At 44.6% G+C, this 20,241-nt stretch overlaps 1 protein-coding gene across 1 annotated transcript in view; it reads right to left on the bottom strand.

Annotated features, from left to right (window-relative positions):
• The window catches only part of celsr1b (cadherin EGF LAG seven-pass G-type receptor 1b), a 46,132-nt gene that overhangs the window by 17,985 nt on the left and 7,906 nt on the right, over positions 1-20,241 (bottom strand). The window contains exons 2-9 of the mRNA XM_062547891.1: positions 13,594-14,247; positions 11,788-12,010; positions 10,644-10,759; positions 9,226-9,314; positions 3,444-3,601; positions 1,717-1,880; positions 1,346-1,471; positions 46-212 (exon numbers count right to left, since the gene is read on the bottom strand). Coding sequence (XP_062403875.1) covers positions 46-212; positions 1,346-1,471; positions 1,717-1,880; positions 3,444-3,601; positions 9,226-9,314; positions 10,644-10,759; positions 11,788-12,010; positions 13,594-14,247 — 1,697 coding nt within the window. The remainder of the gene's footprint in view (positions 1-45; positions 213-1,345; positions 1,472-1,716; positions 1,881-3,443; positions 3,602-9,225; positions 9,315-10,643; positions 10,760-11,787; positions 12,011-13,593; positions 14,248-20,241) is intronic.

Here is a 20,241-nt window from a genome sequence, read left to right as displayed (position 1 = left end):
GGGTGAGGGGGGGTGAGGGGGGGCAGGAATGCGGTGCACCCTTACCAGCAGAATGATTTTGGAGAAGTCCCCGGCGTTGGCCTGCACCAGGGTGCCCGTGCCCTTGCGGGTGCGGAACATCAGGCTCATGTACCAGGGCACGGCGATGGTGATGTCCGGGTCGGTCCACGACACCAGAGCGTGTCCGTCAAAGTGCTGAGGCGAGGGCATGACTGTGGGAGGGGGGGTGGAGATTTAAACAGGCAATCAACACTCAGCCACTTACAGTACAATTGCAAGAGAGCTGTGCCTTGAGCTTCACAAACGAAGTGGGTTAACCAGTGAACCACATAGGGTTTAAACCACTCTGTGCTTTTCTCAGGCACAATATTCTTGGGGAGAAGTGAGTGCCAATACCGCAAGTGCATTGCTTAAATTTGCCTACAGTAACACCCTTGAAAGAGGAGAAACCAAGAAGACTTTGACAAGAGCAGTCAGCATTTCCATGGCCGGCCAGTTTCTGCTGCTGAGAATCAATCACATTGTCAGACAGCAAAGATCGACAAATTGTGCCCCCCCCCCCCCCCGCGCTGTTAAACACAACAGCCATTATTTGCTGTCACAATTAAACTCAAGTGTTAAACGGAGGCATCTTAAGTGTTAAGGAGGAATCTAAACTATGTGCCCGGAGAGCGAGTTCACGCTGCAGGGTAGAAGCCTGCTGTGGTTCCAGCATGTCTTGTGTGGGCTCCTCTCTCCTGCTCCACGTCCCGAACAACTCCACATGCACAGCAGCAGCAGCAGCAACAATAGCAACGCTGTTGTATGGGAGATGTCTGCTCCCTGACAGGTATGTTAAGAGCTCTGGCTCAGAGCTGGCCTGCAGGCCAACAGGTTTGACCCACTCGGAGCTCAGGTTACAGCAGACACTAGACACGGAACCTGCAGGCCACACAGGCAAGTGTGTGTGTGTGTGTGTGTGTGTGTGTGTGTGTGTGTGTGTGTCTGTGTGTGTGTGTGTGCATGTGTGTGTGTGTGTTTATTGCCAAGACATAGAGAAAAACAACTGTCAACATTGACAGGAGATTGTCAAGATAGCTTGAGATTGTTACACGAGTATTTGCAGTCAACAGGATTAGTCAGTAGTGCACTGATAATGACATCCCATACAACATGTCCACACACCGTGCTGCAGACACTGAGCTTCGGAGCCACACTAAAACTAACAACAGCTGCACCGGCAGCATCACTACCTTGGGGAGGACCGGTAGGTGCTTTGTTTTAATTGGCAGTAATTACACCGTCTAAAAAAACACACACGCACACACGTGCGCACACACACACATGCACGAACATGCGTCCTCACCGTGTTCACAGTTCTTTCCGCCGTAGCCCAGCGGACAGCTGCAGGAGTACGTGTTCCACTTGTTCACGCAGAGTCCCCCGTTCTGACACGCGCTCCTGGTGCAGAAGTCTCGTTTGGCATCGCAGCCTGTAAGACAATGGAACAGGAAGAGTCCAGTGTTGCTGCAGCTTTAATGGTAGAGCACGATGCTAAGGTCATTCAGCTTTCATACTCAGGGCACTGACATACACATAAAATGGACATCAATACAATACTGTGCTTTATATAAAAGTTAAGTTAAGTTAAGGGAATACTTCTGTAGTAGTACAGAGTAATGGGGAAGCTTTATGTTGCAGTTCAATTCAGAGGGTTTGTTTCCTCAGGAGTCCCACCTGCGGTGGTGCCGTTGTTGGCGATGAAGCTGGCCATGTCCATGGGCTTGCTGTCGATGGTCAGGTTCCTCATGCAGCCTATGAAGTCGCGGCTGCGCACGGGGAAGTCCTCTGGGAGGTCGGGCACGCCGCCCAGCAGCAGGGGTCCTGTCAGGTCCAGAGACCTGCACGCGCAGACACCAGACCAGAGGTGCGTTCAAAATTGGCAAACAGTGGTGAACGTTCGCTGTGAACATGTTTTCTTTGAACGATTTGGTGTTGACATTCCATTCAAACAGTAATTGTGTTGTTGCGTTTGTCAAACTCACGTCCAGTTACACTGTATGTTCGCGGTGCACCACCACCTCAGACTCTTTGCGATTGTTAGCAAATGTTCGCCAAAAACTCAAGGCTAACAGAATACTAAACGTTCCCCCATGTTTGTGAACTTGAACGCACCTCAGACCAGCAGAGCAGGTAAGGACCAGCCCACTGCACACTGCACAACAGAGCTTTGTAACATAATAAACAGCTATGTGTTTATGACCTGCAATATGCAGGACTAAGACCACCGCTTGACTAAAGCATTTACACAAATGACCTTGTGTCAGAAAGCTTAGGATTTCAAGGGCTACAGCATAACCCCTGTTGTGAATTATGAAAAGTTATTTGCATATAATAGGGCACTGTTGTGTGGAGTCTTATGATTTCTATAAAAGCCCATATGTGCTGGCCCTGATCAGAAACAGGGTTTGATTCAAAGTAGACCCATTGTCCAAAGATCCATAAATAGAAATAGTTGTTTGTGGGCTACAGAATAGAATCAGAAATGATTAGACCAACCTTATTCGGTTTAATCATTGTTACTGCCAGAATGTTTACTTGGACCCACAGGGGAGCAACCAGACTGTTTTATGGGAACAGAGGCCACGACTCATTTCAGCCAAGTATATACTTTGGAAGAAAGAGTTCAACCTGAAAGGGCAACACTTCAAAATTCTTCTACAGTTCAGAGAACTTCTACAGCCCTAATAAAATGCACATTACAAGCACTCTCATGCATGCAATGACTCTTCCTGCAACTGAGCAGCCAATTTGAATGTTTGATTGAGGTGTGCACCAATAACCACACCAATAAACCAGCCTTTAAACCATTGTTCTGCCTCACATCAACATATTTCATCAACCTTTTCTTGCAGCGTTCATTTCTTTCAAATAACCTAATTGCTAACCTCAACTAAATGCTGCTTTAGGGGCTGAGAAACAACTAGCGGCTTGTCCATGACGTGTTTTTGGGATGAATTGCATGCTATCGTAAGAACACATAAAGGCCTGTCTGACAGCAAACAGCGCGCAGATCTGTGGGAGATTAGCGCAGCTGAGGAGGGAGTTGAGTGAACGCGGAGGGGCTGAAAGCAGCGTAATCTCCTGTAATGATCAGCTATTCAACGCCAGACTCCAGTTAGCGTGCCTCTCTACTGCTCAGGTTCCTGTGAGCTTACTTCTGCTGCCAACGACAAGGTCCCTCACATCTCCCCCTAATAAGGACCTCTGATGTGCTTCCTAACACTGTACGCTGACAGTGCTGTGCAGGTGTTGTTGTGATGGATGTGAAGCACTGGTAGGAGGAAGTTACAACATGTGCAGAGCACAAACTTTTTGTCTTCTTGTCAACCCAAGACATTTGAATCACATACACATACTAATCGGTGTAAGATAATAAAAAATCTGAGTAGCTGGACACTCACTTCTTCTGTCCAGTCTGAGTGCCCTGAGCGGCACAGGTGTAGTTTCCGATCTGCCCCCCAAAACGCACCGCCATGGCAACGTCACAGTTGTCAACAGCAACCACAGCCACCTTCTCCCCTGAGGGTCCATGGGGGGTGCCGAGTCGTCCGATGTTGGGCTAAAAAAGAGAAAAATCAAAATGACTCCAAAGGATTTCTAGAAGTTTAAGACAAATTAGTTATTCACTGTAGTGATTTTCAATATTCAATGACTGAGCTATGAGTTTGTTTGGTCGAGATGAAGGATTGTTTCAAACTTGCACTTTGTTCTATGGAATATGAGTTAACTAACAGTGAATCTGGAGTGTCAGTTAATTTTCTTTACCACAGCGAAGTCCTAAAATGTTTGACACCATTAATGCTTTCCAACCCAGTATTTACTAAATCCTCGCATACAGAGGAGACTTTAGCCTTCAAGGAAAACAGTGAACACTTCTTCAAATGTAACTAAGCTAAGTTCTGTGTCTTTGTTTGGGTGGAGATAACAGACCTATTTTCTCTCTAATCTCGCCAACACAGCGTGAGATGGCTGTTTACTATTCAGAGGGAGGCAAGGCCTTTTCAACTCGGGGCCTAATTGGATTAGGGCAATGTGACACTCATGAAGAAAAACAGTCTAGTGGGAGAGCCGTGCCACGTCAAAGAGCCCACCGCCTGCACCCCACCCAACACCACCAGGCAAAACCCCTCCGATAGCACCAATCTTATTTCAACCCTGCACAATTTTCCACTGACTTTTCTTTTTTTTTAACAGTCATGGTTCTTCCTGCATATTTGATCCGAAACTTCCCTTTGATCTCCTTCCTTTGGGAGCAGCGAGAGCGGAGAGGATGACCCTGGAGGGGCATGGCAGGGTGTGCCCAGGTTCCAGGGGTAGGGAACTTTCCCTGGTTTTTAGCACGGTGAGATTTGGCAGGGGTGGGATATTCAGGGGGGAGAGCACAGGTAATTTTGCATCATCAGCCTTGTAAGTGTTAATGCATGCAAATACTTTTCTAATCCGCTCACTGAAATTAATTGTGCATGTATTTTCCCACTGAATATATCTGACTGCCTTTCAATTTAACATGAAAAGGGATATTGATAGTCAACATGCCAGAGTCTTAGAAAGAGTGGCATTCTATTCCATCACGGAATACATCAGTACTACTTTGTCCGTAACACTGCTGACAGCATGGCTATGGATGTAAATGGGAATGAAAACTATATTTGCATGACCTGGATCAGTTTAAGAACACCAAAAGCAGGATGCTTGAAAAGAAGCAAGCTTACACAAGATATGCAAGAATGATGAAATGTTAGGTTGTCTTCACAATAAAGACGAGATCAAAAACAAACACTAAGCGTGCTAAGCCAAACACACTAAGCCATGTTCTACGCTTGGTTTTCATGGAGGCATTTTAAACTTTTTGTGCTGTGTGGTGTTTTCATTTATTTATACCATTTTGATCCCTCAACAAGAGCAGTGAGACAATATGTTGCATTTAACACAAATGATGTTGATTCTTAAAGAAGAGATAGCTGCAATAAAAATCCTACACGTCTACTGGCTTTAAAACGAGAGACAAATGTCACTGTGGAGTTAAACATGGCTAATCCCCCCTCCAAAAGATACACACTAACATTAAATACTAGTTTTGCCCTCCAAAAGAAAACCATGGTTCTAGGACAAGAGAAACAAAAAAAAATTCTGTTGCTAAAGGGAAGCTGACATGCCTCCTAAATCTCTCGATTTACAGCAATCTCAGAGGCACCCAGTTCAGATCAGGAACTGCAGCATGAGTGTAATTAAATAATTTGCCGTCAGAGTACACATGTTGTGAGGTGCATAAACTTTGATCTACTTTCGCATCCTCTCCCTCTACAATGGCCCCCTATGTGCACCTGTGATCTTCTGAATCACATGTGTAATGTATACAGTACATGGGTTTAACTTCCCAATCGTGCGCCCCCGGGGATGTTGGGATGCATTTCAAAGCTACGCTATATGCCAAAGTCTTAATCTTTTTAAGGGGCTCTGACAGAGAAAGCCCAAGAAGCTGTCATGCCTCTCGCTATCACATAATGGTGTGGTCCTGTTACCTCATCCATGTTTTACCTCTGTGTGTACTTAGAGGGTTATAGTGAATGGGGCTGAAGGTCGTCTCACATAACAAATAGCTCTGGGACATATATTGCCCTATGATCCATTGTACAGTGTGCACATCTCAGCATACATTTTGCAGGTCACATTTCTAAAGCGAACAAGGGCATCTATCCTGCACTGCAATTGTGTTTGGTGGGTGAAGATTATGGAAACATGTTTTCTGTTTATATAGGGGCATTACAAGCCCCAAAAAGTAAAGATTAAGTTATCCCAATGTATTATACAAGACACATATTTCATCCTTCTGAAGACAGACTTGGCAACTGTGCTTTGAAGTGTTCAGAAGGGCAACAATTAGACATGTTAAGCTTACTAACAGATAAGCTTCATTGCAACAACCAAAATCTGAAAGCACCTCAGTCTATCCCATCTAACAGCAGCTGGGCACCAAGCCCTCTTCAGCAATCACAAACTCCTCCCTGGGGTCTTGTTAGGGACGGCCTTTGGGTTGTAGAGGACCAACTGCCCATTCACAGCAGTACCCCTTTACTCTGATCCTGATTCAACTACACGTATCAGAGGAGGAAACATGTCAACGGGAAAACTGATACAGGATCAGTGTTCAGTCATTTCAGCTGCTGTAATCAACCGAAACTCGAAACCCTCCACAACTTACAATAAGAGTCTCTTGAGCAGCCTTCGACCTTCCGCTGGCATGCCTTTGTGATTCTGCATTCTTCCGTGCCAAACTCTGAACCACAATTAATTGTCCAAATCTAAGTCCCTGGTGCTCTGTGTAACTTAATGCCTTCAAAACACTGTCAGATACTGACATTAATACAACACCTGCACCGACAACTTGCTGTTTTTCAGCTTTCTTAACAGTCATATTGGACAAGGAGTCCCCCCTCTCTCTCTCCATGTTCCCAAAACATCATCATAAATTCTCTTCCCTAAGCCTTTGCATGGCATTTCTAGGAAAAGAGAGGGAAAAACACTTCCCATGTGTAAGCTGCACATATCTTCATGATTATATTATTTACAGGAAACATCTTTTATCTTTTTAAGATGAAAAAAGTACTGAAAATGATTCATTTATAACAATAAAATTGTCAACTCTCGTAAAACATCTTGAGTCTTTACTTCCTGAAGTCATGTATTCTTTTTGTATTATTTGGTATTCCTGGGAATTTGTAAAACTTTTTAAAATAATTGATATTACTCCCAGATACCAACCCAAAAGTACATAGCCAAATTGGGGGAGGCAAACACAAATGAGTGGATATTTTCAAGGTTAGTTTGGAGCCGCAGACATAACAACCAGATTGTTTGTATTCGGTTGCTAAGGTCAAGTTAAGGGTAACAGAGCTCAGCCAGGTCACTGGCAACAGCTGCAATGTATGTGAATGACCCCTTACACTCATGTCAACAGACTTCAAAACAAAACAACCATTTCAACAGTTGTGCCAGCTTTGACATACAGACTTCAGAACAAGCAGAAGCCTCAAACCAGCCCAGGTGGGAACTTGTAGAAAAGAGAGGAAAGGGGAATAGACAGAGAAGAGATGGAGAAGCCTTTCCCACAATCTCCAAAATATCCCCTCTCTCTAAACCTATTTATTAAAGCCTGATATTTTCACTTGTCTGAGCATTATGTTCAGATCAAATATTTCAAATCACCAAAACTAAAATGCTAATCAGAATATTTGCAAATAGCATTATGAGGATGTTACGTGATGAGAACTTGAGCCTTTGTGACAATTGGATATCACAGTTTTTTGAGTTTAATGAAGTGCAACAAAAGGCCTTATTGAGATTAAATTGTGGAGTGGAATTAGAGCAGGACCTACATTTATGGAGGACCTTCTGCATGAAGAAAGTAGAGGGGCATATGCACATGTGGCTAAGTGTGACCCAATAGATGTGTGCCGTCTGGCACCCTGAGAGACCCTCCAAACGGCTCATTGTGCCACCAGATTAACGCCACAGGGGGTCTGACTATTGTCTGTTTGTCTCTCGAGGATCTGAATATGAACTTGGCAGCTGAGGGAGGAGCTTTGGTGCTTTACATTAACAATGGGCTCAACAGAAGGACAGCTGGGCGTTTAGCACATCTTATGATTCAAACTTGACCGTGCTGACAATCCATGCCAATTAACAGGTATTCTAAAAGAGAATACACATTTAGAAGAAGACTTGTCAGAGCTAGCCAACAACCTGCCGTTTCTTTGACGGACTCATCCAAGGAAAGTTTTAGCCTGGATGCTTCTGAATACTTCATATCAGAACTCTGCATATGATTACAAATAAAACCCTGTCCTAATTCTGCAATACTAATATGGATTTGTTTGTGTCCCCATACAGACACACATATACACTCAGCAACGGCTCACACGCTCGAGGAGTTTCCCATGGCAATGTCCCATGCAAAACAGACACGGTCACCCTGACAGGATGGATGAATCTTTTGAGGGGACTACAAAATCCTTTCAACTCACTCACTTCAAAAGCCCCACTAGGAAAGCCTCTTCCACTTCCTGCTTTCCCAAAACAGGCCAAAACAACACTGTTTCACATAAACACACATAACAAGAAGAATTTTAAACATTTCACCACCACAACAGGCATTCCAAGTATCTGACATTGTCTTATATGACAGCCCCAATCAAGGACACAAGAGAGGAAGCTAGAACGATGCAAACACCAGGGATCAGAGTGTCTGTTCCCATGGCGACAGAGGGTGGGGAAAAGCAGGGCTCCTCGAGTGTCCCCATTGATTGACCCCTGACCCCTAATCCCTGTACCGCCTTGTAGGATCCCCAGTGATGCATTAAAAGCCAATGACGACTTCTATGGTCACAATAACAAATGCTTGTAGGAGCGGTTGGCGTGTCTCTCTGGGTAAGTTATGAAGAGGCCTACTCTCATAAATCTGTCACTGGTCTTTTGTTCCCCTCAAAGCACCCTCTTCACATGCATTCAGTCACATAACCAAACCATGACTCTACTTGACTGAGTATAGTAAAGATGAATACGAATAAAACGGGCCTGTCTGACTTGCAAAAATATCTTGTGCCAACTGCTAACATAAAGTAAATCATCTAACATGTATGTCAACGAAAACTCTTCCCATGGAAAATGATACCAGAACTCATTTTGGAGAATACAATGGGAACAAGCAGAATAACAAGAGTACATCAAGAATAAAACAAACATCCAGTGTACCTTACAGCTACCAGTAAGTCGAAACTAGTTTTGCCTTTGTTCGACTTTTCACAACATGTATTATCAGGGTATATAAGTGGGCGCTTTGTCTAAAGGAGAAATACATTCCCTGAAGTCATGAAAGGTGACACAGTCAGCTAATGCAAAAAGGAACATGTTTTCTATTACAGATAGAAGAAGAAAAAAAACAGTTAAATAGAACTAGTATGGGGAAGAGCAGTAATAGGTATCATTTGACCTTGTAAAATTATACCTTGCAATCAATGTATAATGACTTCCTCTAAGTGAAAATTATAATAGCTTATAATAACTAAAATTGTCAAAATATTTGACAAAACCTAATGTAATGATAGATCTGTTGCACTGCACGTTAACTAATAATGATTTGTATAAGTAACAAAGAATATGGACTGTAGGTGAATGGTTCTGTACCTTGTTGTAGTAGTGCAACTGGACAACGTGCCACTGGCCATCACTGACCCCTCCAGGAATGAATGGAGACACAGTTGTTTTTGTCTCTCCTAAAGGAATATGGAACAAAATCAGCATCAACATATTTTCTTTTTTTATATATCCCTTACAAATGGAAATCTGAATGGACTCTGAATTATTGGACTGACATCCAAAGTCATGACAGGAAACGAAAGAAAAAAACAGGAATGACTTCAAAAACATTATTTTAAAAACATTCCAGAACTTTGGCCCGTTCTTACAAGTAAGGAACAACAGTGTGTTTTGGCAGTAAACAAGCCGTTCTTTATTATCCGGCAGTGTTCCAGCTGAGTGGTCACCAAAACAGCTCTGGTGTGATTGAGGTTAATGATTGTCTGAGGTGGACGATACCTCCAAGAAAAAGGCCCCTCTGAGGGTCGACACACTGGCAGGAATCTCACTGCCTGTTTGCGTCCAACCCGGCAATTATCTACGAGATGGGCAGTTGACCTTTGACCCCTGTGGGTGATGCCATTATCTACTTTTTTTTTATTAAAATTCCTCTCTTCCACAGACAATGGGATTATGCTCAGTGGAACAGAGTTGAATGATTTCAGCCGTCAGTGGTTCAAATTGCTGTCTTTGCTCCATGTGCTTTTTCCGGGTCTCAAACATTTACTGTTGAGTGATTTAAAATGGTTGCAGTCCTTGGTTTATGAGTGATCTGGCAAAACAATGGAGTCAACATTAGACTTGGAATGTTTCTACTGTTCTCCTACTTTGAACTCTGACCTGTAAATTAGCATTGGATAAAACACTGAACAACATGGATGTAGGCTAGATCGATCAAATAGATTTGGAATATGAATAACTAATGATTATGATTGTCTATTCCATTTGGCCTGGCCAGAGACTTCATATTCGTGCATCATGGAACAGCAGCCACTCAACCACATGCAGCGCCCCCACTCTCAAGGGGAAAGTGGTCCAAGTTGCTTTTCCTCCGGAAAAGATTGCTGACAGCCCTAAAGAGCGCCGTCGCTGGTCCACTGTTTGGGCCGCAGCCCAGGGTCAGGGAGAGAGGGAAGGTTACAAAAACAAGAGGACAGGTAGATAAAGGAAGTGTGTTCCACTGCTCTTTGGCCAGCTGCTTCCTCCGTCCACACATCTCCCCATTCAAATCATGCTTTTCAGTCGTCGAGCCCCCTCACCCCACCTCGCCTCCATCCACCATCCATGTCCAAACGCAAAACACTGTTTCTACTCTCCTTCCTCGTCAGTGGAGGACAAGGGCATGTCTCTCAACCTTGCGGCACATTTACAGACAGACAGACGAGGTAACAAAGGCGCTCCGCACTCCATTGTTAGGAGCGTGAGGAGTAATCCTGTGGTCGGCCACATGAACTGGCTCCCCTCACCGGCAGAGAAGGTCAGCTGGATCTGCTCCTCGGAGATCTCCAAGGCGATGAAGTCATGCTTCTCGTTGAACCTCCCATTGTAGAGCAGCAGCGCATTCCTCTCTCGAGTGGCAAACCTGTGGGCGCAGAAAGGTCAAATGTCAGCCTCCCGTTTCACCCCTGCCTATGGAAACCAGAGGAATGCGGGAATGGTGATGGGATGAGCAGAGAGAGAGAGGGAAAGGGAGGGAGGGAGGGAAAGGGAAGTGATGGAGGCAGACAGAGTGTGGATGGAGAGAATGTCAGGACGAAAGGGAGAGGACTGGAGCGGATTACTGGTTGAAACGGGGAAATGAGCGTGCTGATGTTTGGCAAGCGGCCGCCCCTCGGTAAGCCCTGTGGCGAGCACACGGGAGAGTTGGAGAGAGGTGTCGCTCTCCATATGGCCCAGGGGTTCATCCACAGGAAACCGCGGCCAACAAAGCCAAACACCGGCTGGACTCTCGCGCCACATGCCACTTCCTGTTTTCATGTTTGCTAGCAAGTAATTCCCCTGGAGGCCCGAAGAGGATTTTTATTCTTTGCTGCACACGTTTGATCACTTACATTTTTACATTCAATAGACACTATAATCAAAAGAGACTTACAGGTAAATGGTCCACTACAGTACACATTCAATCATACAGGACATACTCATGTACTGTAAAAATGCATGTGAAAATCTAAATAAATGTGACATGTACAACCATTTTTAAAAAATCTCCCTGCCAAATTATACACAGAGCACTGACAAAAATGTGTGCCTGATGAACACTGAACTATGCTGGACTGCCCTATCCTCACTGGAGTGCTAAGGCATTACTCAGACACACCGCTGAGAGTGTGAGGGTATGAGTAAGCTGATATGTGTGCCTTGACATGTCCTGCCATGCTGACTACACCCACAGCTCAACATCTATCATCTACCTATGACCACAACTATCCCAAATCAAAGTGTTATCAAGGCGCAAGATCTTGGCATGCCATTTTGGCGAGATGTTGAGAAGATAAGACCAGGTGAGGTGAAACCAGGCAGGTCGGAGGAAGGAAGAAATGGATGAAGGTTGGAGTTAACTACACACCTGAGAAAAAGAATGCACAGGTGGGAAGAGGCGAGACTACTCACATGAGCGACACGGTGAAGTGGAAGCGCTGTTTCAGGCCGCGGAAGGTGATGAAGGACTGGCCGGGGAAGTTGCGCGTGGTCATCTCGCAGTAGGGCTTCTCGTACTCGCCCTCGGGGCACTGGCACATGAAGCCCCCCACCAGCAGGTCCACGCAGCGGCCGCCGTTCTTGCACACGCCCGGCGCGCAGCGGCCTGACCGGGCATTCACCTCGCAGTGCTCACCTGGAGACGAAAAGGAGAGAGACGACGTGAGAAAAAAAAATCAGCGACTACAACTACTCTGTCAACTGAGAACGGAGAAGGTGATGAGGGAATAGGAGACAGAGGATGAAGCGCAAAGTCAAAGAGGGGAGATAGAGCAGAGACTCCAGACTATAGATCTTTATCAGTATTATTTACTAGATACCTGTGAGCTACCTGAAATGCGAAATCTCACCCTGCCAAGAGAAGCCACTGCACGTTTTGACAGTTGTAAAGCAGTGCTGAGAACTTTCCCTCCGACACCTTTGGCTCATAAATCCAGCACCTGTCTGACAGCTTTGTGAGTGCTCTCCAGAGTTCAACCCAGCACTTCATCATCCCCATAGATCTCATTACTTCAGTCACCACCTCGCAGCCCTGCTCTGCGTTAGCATCACACCCCGGGCTCACCGCCACTCCGCGGTGGATTCACCACCCCTGCTCCCTAAATCAGTGCGTCCACGCAGAGAGCACGGCCGGCCCTGTGGTCACTGACCCCAAACGACCCCCGGCAGCTTAAGCTAAGTCAAGCGGCTCAGAGAGAAATAGCAAGGGGACAATAGACTAACCACAGGCAGCCCTGGTGGTCTATGAGGACACCTGTTATGGTTCAGCGGACCATTAGCTTGAGTCGAAAAAAGGGTGATACCCTGATGACAGCTCTGGGATTGGCCGCGGTGTGATGACAACGCTGATGACATCGCTCATGCCGCTTGAGGTGACTGCACTGCAGTGCATTTCTTTTAACCTCGCTGTAACACTCCTTGTTTGATGTGACTGGAGCGGCAATAAAACTGTGTTTCCAGTAAGGAGGACCAGCTGTGAGATGTGGAGGATATTGGGACATACAGTAAGGCTTGAGAACAAGTCCCAACTGTTCTCCGTCATCTCCCTGACCGCAACTGTACTGTATGTGTCCAGACACACTGCTAATGCATCATTCGCTCTATTTACCTCATCTCTCTGGCAACCTTTTACCTGCCTTCGCCTTGCCTCTTATCAAGATTAAGCTGCAGCAGCACTGAATAGGCTATTAACGGAGTTTCTGTGATGGGTCCAATGCAAACACAGCCCATTGTGCAACACTCACAAGCCAAAATGAAGTGTCACTTCAAAATAGAGGTGGCAATTCATAACCACTAACCATCAAATGTTGGTCTTTTGGGCGGTGTCCGTTTTACAAAATTAACTACATATCAAAACTGCCAGAACTCTCCGAGGTGAACACAGTTAAATGAGCACAACATGCCAGATCTAATAATGACTAACATGGCAGCAAGTAAATCCAGGGAATTAATAGGATTAATTTCTCCTTCAATACGGTATGGAAGGCTTTAGGATTAATAACTATGAACATTTATGTGGGAGTTCTCTTACCACAGTCAGATAATGCAACAGCAAATCAGAAGTAACACAAATATTTGCAGTTAAATAATCTGACATTACTTCCTAATAGGAATTTGTAAGTAATAAAGTAGGAATAATACCAGCCTTCGCTCTATTCATAGCATATACTTAGTATGTTGGATGGTCACAGAAAAGGCCTGTAAACAAGAATCCTGTACCTGTGAAATCGGCCGGACACTCGCAGGTATATCCGCCCTCGCGGCTGATGCAGCGTCCGTTGTTCTTGCACGGCCCCGAGTAGCAGAGGTCGATCTCCGTCTCGCAGTAGTCGCCCGTGAAGCCGTCGGGGCAGCGGCAGCGCAGGCCGGCCACGGGGTGGATGGGCCGGAAGAGGACGGTGTGGGACGCGACGAAGGGCGCCGAGCTGTCGAAGCGCAGCACCGCCACGCACTTCATGTAGTTCTGGCAGGGCTCGCGCAGGCACACGTTGTCGTCGAACGGCAGCACGCGCTGGCCCGACAGCTGCCGCAGCAGCGTCCGGTTCAGGTACACGCGCTCCTGGAGCTCCTCGGACGGGAAGAAGCGTCCGGCGCTGCTGCCGCCGCCGGGCAGCAGGGCGGAGAAGGTGACGTTGAGGATGGTGGCGCCGGCGTGCACCACGTCCGTGTCGTTCTGGACGTTGAAGATGAAGACGGCGTCGGGGCCCGTGGAGAGGACGGCGGCCACGCCGCGGGCGAAGAGCGACAGCAGCGGCGACAGGAAGCGCTCCTGGGACATGTTCTCCAGGCGCACCGTGATGCTGCTGGTCAACATGGCGTCGGTGATGATGGTGACCCGCAGCGTGCACTGGGCATTGATGCTGTAGAGGCCATCTGTAGGGAGGAGAGGAGAGGAGAGGAGAGAAGAGAAGAGCAGACAGGAGAAGAGAAGAGAGGAGAGGAGAGGAGAGGAGAGGAGAGGAGAGGAGAGGAGAGGAGAGGAGAGGAGAGGAGAGGAGAGGAGAAGAGAAGAGAAGAGAAGAGAAGAGAAGAGAAGAGAAGAGAAGAGAAGAGAAGAGAAGAGAAGAGAAGAGAAGAGAAGAGAAGAGAAGAGAAGAGAAGAGAAGAGAAGAGAAGAGAAGAGAGGAGAGGAGAGGAGAGGAGAGGAGAGGAGAAGAGAAGAGCATGGTGACACATTAGCCAATTCTGTGTGAGTGATTTACAAGGCTTCACATCTCCGCACCACAGAGCACCAATAGAACATGTTTTGACAGATATCAGGATGTAGAACTGATCTCTTGCTTTCTCACTTTTTCTGCCTAAACTTGTTTTCACGATCAAAGTCAGAGCCAGCTGTTTTTTTTTTAACAAAGTTAACTTGTTGCAGTTGCTGGCATGAAGGTGACAACAGACACTTTGCTTAGCGCTTGACTAGCTTTCTGTGGATTGCATTTTTTCTCAGATTCACCTGGGGAAATATGATGTCAAAACAAATTCACGGCCTGATTTTAAGAAGAAAAAAAAAAAAACATTTAATAATATTTGACATTCATCGGCAACTCTCACTAACTTGGAGCAGCCCGTTTTAACTTGGCATCATCTCCCTTAGTAATTTTTTTTTATTATTATTATTTTGTCATTGCCATAGTGAATTTGCATATGAAAAACTGTATTGAATAAGAAAGCCATTTTACATTCCCATTCCCAGTATGGACTGTTCAGAGTATCTCTGTCCATCCTACAACCATAGGACTCTCCCTTCCATTCTTTATCCCATCTTGTGTTCGTCTTCTCCATTCCTCACCCGCAGTTAAAGACATTGTAAGCACAGTAATGAAGGCTACAGGGGCAGAATAGTACATCTGCTTAGTGGGTCACAGCAGGTCTGGCCCATTGTCCCTGTATTGTGTGGGCATTGTTACGTCCTGTGGATGCCCCTCTCTCTCTCTCTCTCCTGTCAATCCAGCGGCCTGGGAGCCTCCGTCATGTGAATGCAGTGCCTTATAATTGCCACACAAAGAGGACATGTTTCCACTCTGTTACACTGTCCTCTCTCATACTGCCGATCTGGCCAGACATGCAGTGGTAGACACAACAAGACCCAGCTTCTCATTGGGACACCCATAAACACGACTTATCACTTACTGTACACACAGACACAGACACACACACACACACACATACATAAACACACACACACACACACACAATGGAAATACAGTAACAGCTGGTCATCACAAAGTAAAAGCTCTCGTGTCTTGAATAGCAGAATGGTTAATGAGAACGGACACGGTGTCTTCGCTTGACAGAAATCACTACTAGCCAAGGGCGTGTAATTCATGTGAATGCTGGAGATTATATCTAAACAGCCACATCACCACATCTACTGCGTATGTTAGGCTATTCATTTTAGCCGGAGGATTGAAAATAAAAAAATACTTTTCACAGGTGTGTCTGTATAACTCGACACACAGAAGAGGATGTGTCTGACATACAGTACAAGCCTCAGTGGACCAACAGGCCTTGGACTTCAGCATTTAGGACCATTTGTGTCACCTTGTTTTCCTCCCTACGTTCCACCTCTTATCTCACTCCAGGGAAGCTCACCAGCAGGAAATTCTTTGCTCGTGCCCAGAAAATTCCCAGTCATTTCCTCACCTGAGAGTTAACGTGTTTTCCAACGGTCATATGGAAAAGGAGACCAAAAATGCTGCTTTCACTCTGCCATTTTACTGACAGAATGACTCACATTTGTTCTTTGTTTGACTCCTCTACTCTGCATTTATCTTCACTATCTCTCTACAGTTTAGTGCTCTTTATGGACTGCTTTCATAGAGTACATAAAAAAAAAATAATCGTTCACCTAAAAGTAGTGCATTAGAGTATGTTTTTGTCCATCTAATCCCCATTCTAAATTCAAACGCTGTTCTGCTTTGTCTCAAGTAACATCTTCTGACGACAGCATGCCAGCAAGCAAATAGTACATCAATGGCTGCCAGACATATTTTGGACATGTCTTTGTTTATTTTGGCACAATCTACGGATCTTAAGATAAGACCCTGATAAAGGAATATTAATCCCAAGAAGAGGGCCTTTTAAGCAGTCTGACTTTCTGCCTACTGCACAACATTTCACGTCTCACTTTCACGAAAATCCTCCCCCTCAGCTCAAAAGAGGCTACACTGTATATAAAACCTAAAAGGTTTTTTTTTTTGTTTGTTTCCTTTTCAACTGAAGGAATTATCTGTGTGCTCACACATAATCCACAATGAATGGTGCTCAATTAACTTAATCAGTGCTTTATCATTTTAACTTATATTTAGCAAGCTCTCAAGTCACATATTCATCAGTCACGGCCAAACATGTGTAGTACTGACACACAAAAATGTGAATGAACTACCTCTATCAGTGCAGGACAGTCTGTCACTGTTCCTAAATATAATCTCTCTCTGGATGCTAGACTCAGTTGGACATTTAAGATGACTTGGCAAACATGACCCACTTCCTCTTAATGTGACCCTTTTGTACGCAAATACAAATGTTACATCATCTGCAAATCACACACGCAACTCAGGCACTTTCATTACACTCACAGAAACGCAAACTCAGTGTACTTTATAAAGTCATATGAACCAAGAGAGTATGGCAACCATACTATGCTCACACAAATGGCTATCAGAATCATGGTTTAGTATATCATGTATAGTATAGGTTATTGATCTTAGGAGGACATAGATCATCCTATAATCCTGGATCTACAAGCATCTACAGCAAAAAGACACTTGGACCTTCTAGCAGAAGACAGGTTCAGAGTATGATAGAGAAGTCTTATTTTGAAGTCCTTATTTCTGACCGATTTTGTGCAGCTGTTAGTTTGACATCTAGCCTTGAGAGAGGAACATGGAGAACACAGAAGACAGATGGGAGTTGAAAACTAGGCACCAATTAAGACAGAGAAGGTTGCCACATTCCAAACACTATCCAAGCACTAAAGACGCAATTAACTCAACAATAAACTCCATTACGCCTCTTTCTCTGAACACCCTGTTCCATATTTACAAAAGCAAGAGCATCCCTGTGTGCCGATGTCCTCTTTCGGGGTTGATGGGAAGAATAGGTCTACTGTTACCAGCAGACACCAATAAACAAACACCCACACTGATAACTACGCTGGAGTGTTTCTGGTAATGTACTTGCACTGTGAATACTATAACGGAATTTGGATTATAAAGGATGCTCATTCATGACTAATATTTAGTATGACAAGCTGTATCCCTCTTCATGAAAACATATTTAAAAGTGACATTTCAAACTTTTCCTCAGTTAGTCAGGTCAACTTCTGTGAGGGGGTGATACCAAAGGGCAACAGATGTTCAATTTCCATTCCGAAGTTGAAGCATTGCAAATAGAAGTCCCCTTTCATTGGCTTCTTTTAGATACAATTTACAGTCTGTGCAATAGCCAACCCCCCTCTGCTGTTTAATGAAGTTAAACTCTTCATTTCCAGTGATTATCCATCAGCAGTTACAAATGTGTGAGTTGGTTCTGACATCCTCTATTGAAATCACTTATGGCACACCAGTCGACAAATGTCACCTCTAGTAGAAAATCTACCTCAGCTACACTGTAGATAGTCAAAATCAAAAGGTTGAGCTTCACACCTAAAATATCGTAATGTAATTATGGATGTGAGTTGAAAAAAAAAATATTGTAATACACATTTTCCCTTCAATAACAGATACATGTCATATATCACCGTAAAACAGGAAGACAAGGCGAAGGCAGACATTAATTGCATCCTGGAAACTCCATGACATATCAGACCAGTCTCTAGGGTGGGAGTTAGGCTCCAGCACTCTGGGTCTGAATGACAGCAGCCATAGTAACATCATGGCTGCTTGGTGACCTAAATAACGCGTGGAGTCGAGCCAGCTTCCCTCAATCACACAATGAGAAATACTTGGAGACTGAGGGGCCAGCGAGTGCAACTCTGTGAGCATGACACCCTTCAACATGTGGAAGAACGTCTTCAAAGTTATGACCGACAGAAGATTCCTTTTCATAGTTTAATAAAGTATTATACGTAAACAGCAATGTTTAAAAAACAAAACAGAGGAAAATATCCATTCAATGCGTTCGATTATCCAAAGATATGACTCCAGCGCACTGCGATGAAAGGCTGAATAAAATCTTCTGTACTTTGGTGAACAGTACTCTGGGTCACTGGTTCTTTACAGCACATCACCAACTAAAAAAGGTGCAGCTTGAACACCTTGACAATATCATTTGAACCATGTCAAACACTCTCTTTTCATGATAAACACTTTTATCTCAGGCCAGGGCACATTGTTTTGCCAAAAGTTTTTTTGTAATGCTGACTTTAATGTGCCCTTCTGAATGGCAGCTCTCATCAAAAGAGGCTCTGTTTTCCTTTTGATCTTATTACGGAGCTACACGTCATTTACAGGATGTGGTTCCACTCTGATTCGACATCATCTCAAATGCTATAATAGTCATCTTCCTGCTCATTGCCAAATTTTAACAACAGGCAAATAAACCATCATAGAACAACAAACGCATTGTGGGCTATCTTCATTTGAATGTCTCATGTGGTCTCTTCAGTATTTGTCAGACCGTATCAGCAAGTTTGTTTGAAACTTTTGTCAAAATTGTATACTACAGTATGTTGAAGCAAGACATCCAATCAGTGCTGCTGTCAATTCACTTTGAAGCATTATCCCAACTGATGCTAATCTCCCTTTTTGCCTGAGATTTCCTGCTAAAGAACAATTAAAAATATATATATTTCTAACGTAATGTAATGCACTGGATAGTTAAAACACACAAAGCAACTATTAGGAACCTCCATTGAACCCATTGGCACTAACCAGAGAACAATACACTTAACCACCAGTCAAGTAACAAAAGGAAAACCCTCAATCATGTGTTTCTGAGTATCTGGAATAATTACCTGTTGGCTACAAATCTGCTTTGTCTCCATTTTCCTTGCCTTTCCTTGACATGTGTTTTCAACACGAGCCACATTCCTTCCTAAGTCCCATTAAGGCAACAGGCCCTGGACTGTGGAATGTGGCAAGGTGCACCCACAGAGGTTAATGAAAGAACCGTAAAAGTGCCAACATTACACCATTAAACTGACAATGTCCAACACCTAAAGGGCGGTTAGGAATGCACTTTCTAGTTGTTTGTCACTGACGAGGTGATGAATGCAATCAACCACAGTGAGGTTAGGAGGCAAGAGAGGGAGAGAGAGAGAGAGAGATAGAGAGAGAGAGATAGAGAGATAAAAACCAAAGAAGGGTGGGGGGGGTCAGTGTAGAGTGAGATGTCTGCGTGTCTTCAAACACGTCCTGCCTGCTAGTAGACGGGAGCTTTGATGTGTGTGAAAATGAGCGGGTGTTCGTGGAAGTGAACAGCGTGGGGGCGGGTTTTTTGGCTACCGTGGGGATGGAGTTTACGAGGCTCGCTGAAAACTCAAGTCCTGAGGGGAGGAAAGGGAAAGTCTGGGGAGACATGACACATCAAATCTCTGCCCAGGTAAAGTGAAAGAGTTGACCTATATCTACACCTACACTAACAGCAAAAAACCACACAAAGTCCACAATGTGGAACTTACACCTCCATCTACATCAGTGCCTCCTCTACAATCCTACAGTATAATACAAAAAGGTATCAGGTAGCTCTGATATAGGCCTCACAGTGCCTACCAAAATCTGTACAGGGGTTCCTTGAAATACATGTATCTGCAGGAGTTGAAGTTGGACCATTAATAAATGAACATTCAAAGTATGACAATGCTGGTATAAAGTTCAACAATACTGTAAACAAAACAAAGCAATCCTTTGCCAGAACTCCACAATAGGAGGC

Source organism: Sardina pilchardus, chromosome 10 (assembly GCF_963854185.1).
Source record: "Sardina pilchardus chromosome 10, fSarPil1.1, whole genome shotgun sequence".
In the NCBI taxonomy this organism is placed as follows: domain Eukaryota; kingdom Metazoa; phylum Chordata; class Actinopteri; order Clupeiformes; family Clupeidae; genus Sardina; species Sardina pilchardus.
Note: the sequence above shows the minus strand (reverse complement) of the source record. Positions and strands in the feature narration are given on the sequence as shown.